Source organism: Pteropus vampyrus, unplaced genomic scaffold (genome assembly GCF_000151845.1).
Source record: "Pteropus vampyrus isolate Shadow unplaced genomic scaffold, Pvam_2.0 Scaffold87, whole genome shotgun sequence".
Taxonomy (NCBI): domain Eukaryota; kingdom Metazoa; phylum Chordata; class Mammalia; order Chiroptera; family Pteropodidae; genus Pteropus; species Pteropus vampyrus.
In genome coordinates this window covers 3,096,809-3,099,151 of record NW_011888868.1, presented here as the reverse complement: position 1 = coordinate 3,099,151, position 2,343 = coordinate 3,096,809, and the positions used below count along the sequence as shown (strand labels likewise).

Genomic DNA, 2,343 nt, shown 5'->3' with positions numbered 1-2,343 from the left:
ATTGAGGGCTTCTTATATCGAGTGTAGCTTTCTGTTAAGTTTAACTGAGGAGGAAGTGGTATAAGGTGGTGTTTGACCTTTGATAATTCAGATCTGGAAGTTAATGACTTTGTCAAATAAATACCCATGTCCTGTTTTGGGACTAAAGGAGAAGGGGCTATCACAATTAAATATATATATATCTGATAATGGAAAATATAAGAACATATACTCATTTGACCAAAAAATGGCAAATAATTTTACTTTTGGAGTCAGATTTTTACTACCTGGGAAACTTTGAGAAAATTCTTTATACTTCTATGAACTTTGGTTTTCTCATCTATAAAATGAAAATAAAAAATTATACCTTTCTCATAGGGTTGTTTTGAGGATTAAAATGAATCTATCGTCAGTACTTAGTTCAGTGCCTGCCAGAGTTCATTGTACTGTGCTGCTACTACTTCTCTCTCTCTCTCTTTCTCTCTCCTATGGCTATACCATCACCACCACCAATATCACCACCACTATCGTCATCATCATATCATCATATGTATTACTATCCCTGACTGGCTATCTCTGGCTTGTATGATGTACAGATTGATATAGAAGAGCAGAGTCATGGGATGGGCCAAGAGTAGGAAAAGGGATACTTGTTTTTGATCCCAAGCACTACTACTCACTACTTGGACTATACACTTAAACTTTCTGAGCTTCCTTTTGTTTATGTAAGTCCTAATACTAGCATGAATGATTATATCATCTGTATTAATGAAATAAAATGGAGAAGAGCACAGGATTTTCAAGGTCATGGGTATTCTCCACGTATGAGTGAAGCTGCCTAGCTAACCCAGCATCTATGAATATCTAGGAGGATAGAGCTATAGGCAGAATAGATCCAGAAAACCCAGAACCTTGGCATGGATGCATGTTTATCAGATTAACAATTGGTGTCCCAGGTCCCAATGTTATTTCCTAAATTTTTACAATCAAGACCAACGGAGCCAATCAGAGCTTTGAACTTAACATTTGGTAGTTATGAGAATTAATAGTAGTTTTAATACCATAGGTTTTCAGTTGAAGACCTCTCTACATAGCCATTGACTTATGATTGTTTATACCATTCATTCATGTTATGCTTGTACCCTAAATGCATGGATAATTCCCTTCATTTTTCTTATTTGTTTTCCTTTTTGATTACAGCTCCTTCCGAGATCACTTTTGCCATTGATGTTGGCAATGGCCCTATAGAGCTCGTCGTCCGGTCTCCTTCTCTTCTGAATGACAACCAATGGCATTATGTTCGGGCTGAGAGGAACCTCAAGGTGACCTCACTACAAGTGGACAGCCTCCCAAAGATGACCAGGGAGACTTTGGAGGAGGGCCATTTCCGATTACAGCTAAACAGCCAATTGTTTGTAGGTAGGGGACATCTTAAGGTACCCTTCATGCTATAAATCCTACCAAACCACTGTATGACCAGGTACAAGAAAAATTACTTTTATTTTAGACCTGGAAAATGATTAATATATGTCATAAAACACATAATTATAAATCTAATTTTACATTTTTTTTCTTTCTAGCTTTATTAGCCACAGCAATAATAGATTATGTCTCCTCTTAGCAAATTTTTAAGGTAGTCTCAGACTCTTTTTGCATCTGTTCTCCTTATACATATGATCTTCAGTTATCCAGGGACTCCTATTATTTTTTATCCTTATAATCAAAATATGCTCTTAGGAAAGAAATATATCAGCTCATTATATCTTAGTGGTGTTAGCTCGAGGTCAGTGGGACATACTTCCCTATTCCTGCTGATACCTAACTCCTAAGCATTATTCATAACAGTTTTATGAAATACATTCCACCATCTAAAAGGGATTTCAGTCACCAGTAATAGAGAGAGAAAAGAGAGAGAGACAGAGACAGATACAAGACAGAGAGAGAATTTAGCCACATTAGTCCAGGTAGGAAAGATCAGCCTTATAGCTATAGTTTAGAAAGAACTTTTTGAAAATATGTTGAGAGGGCTCATAAAGCTTTAAAGTACAAAATAGAGCTATAAAGTTTAGGGATATTATATTAGAAAGTCCAAGAAGCTGCTCTTACATAAAACTTGGAAGGGCAGATTCTTAGAACAATAATATAAACAAGCTTCAAAAGTTACCAAACTACAACTCTCACACTACATGGCTTTACTAGTGGTAATGAAATACCGACAACAATCAATGGGTGATCTTTACTTTCTTCCTTTAAATTTGGGGTTTGTAAAACTTTTAACTCTGAGTACAGTCATCATTAAAGCACACGAGCTAAAGGAAAAGAAGTAACAGAATATGTCATATTCTTTCTTCTCAATAGGAATCA

At 35.9% G+C, this 2,343-nt stretch overlaps 1 protein-coding gene across 1 annotated transcript in view; it reads left to right on the top strand.

Moving 5' to 3' along the window:
- Nucleotides 1-2,343, top strand: part of CNTNAP5 (contactin associated protein like 5) — a 587,467-nt gene that overhangs the window by 474,986 nt on the left and 110,138 nt on the right. Inside the window, exon 17 of the mRNA XM_023532684.1 lies at nt 1,180-1,398. Within this exon, the coding sequence (XP_023388452.1) occupies nt 1,180-1,398 (219 nt within the window). The remainder of the gene's footprint in view (nt 1-1,179; nt 1,399-2,343) is intronic.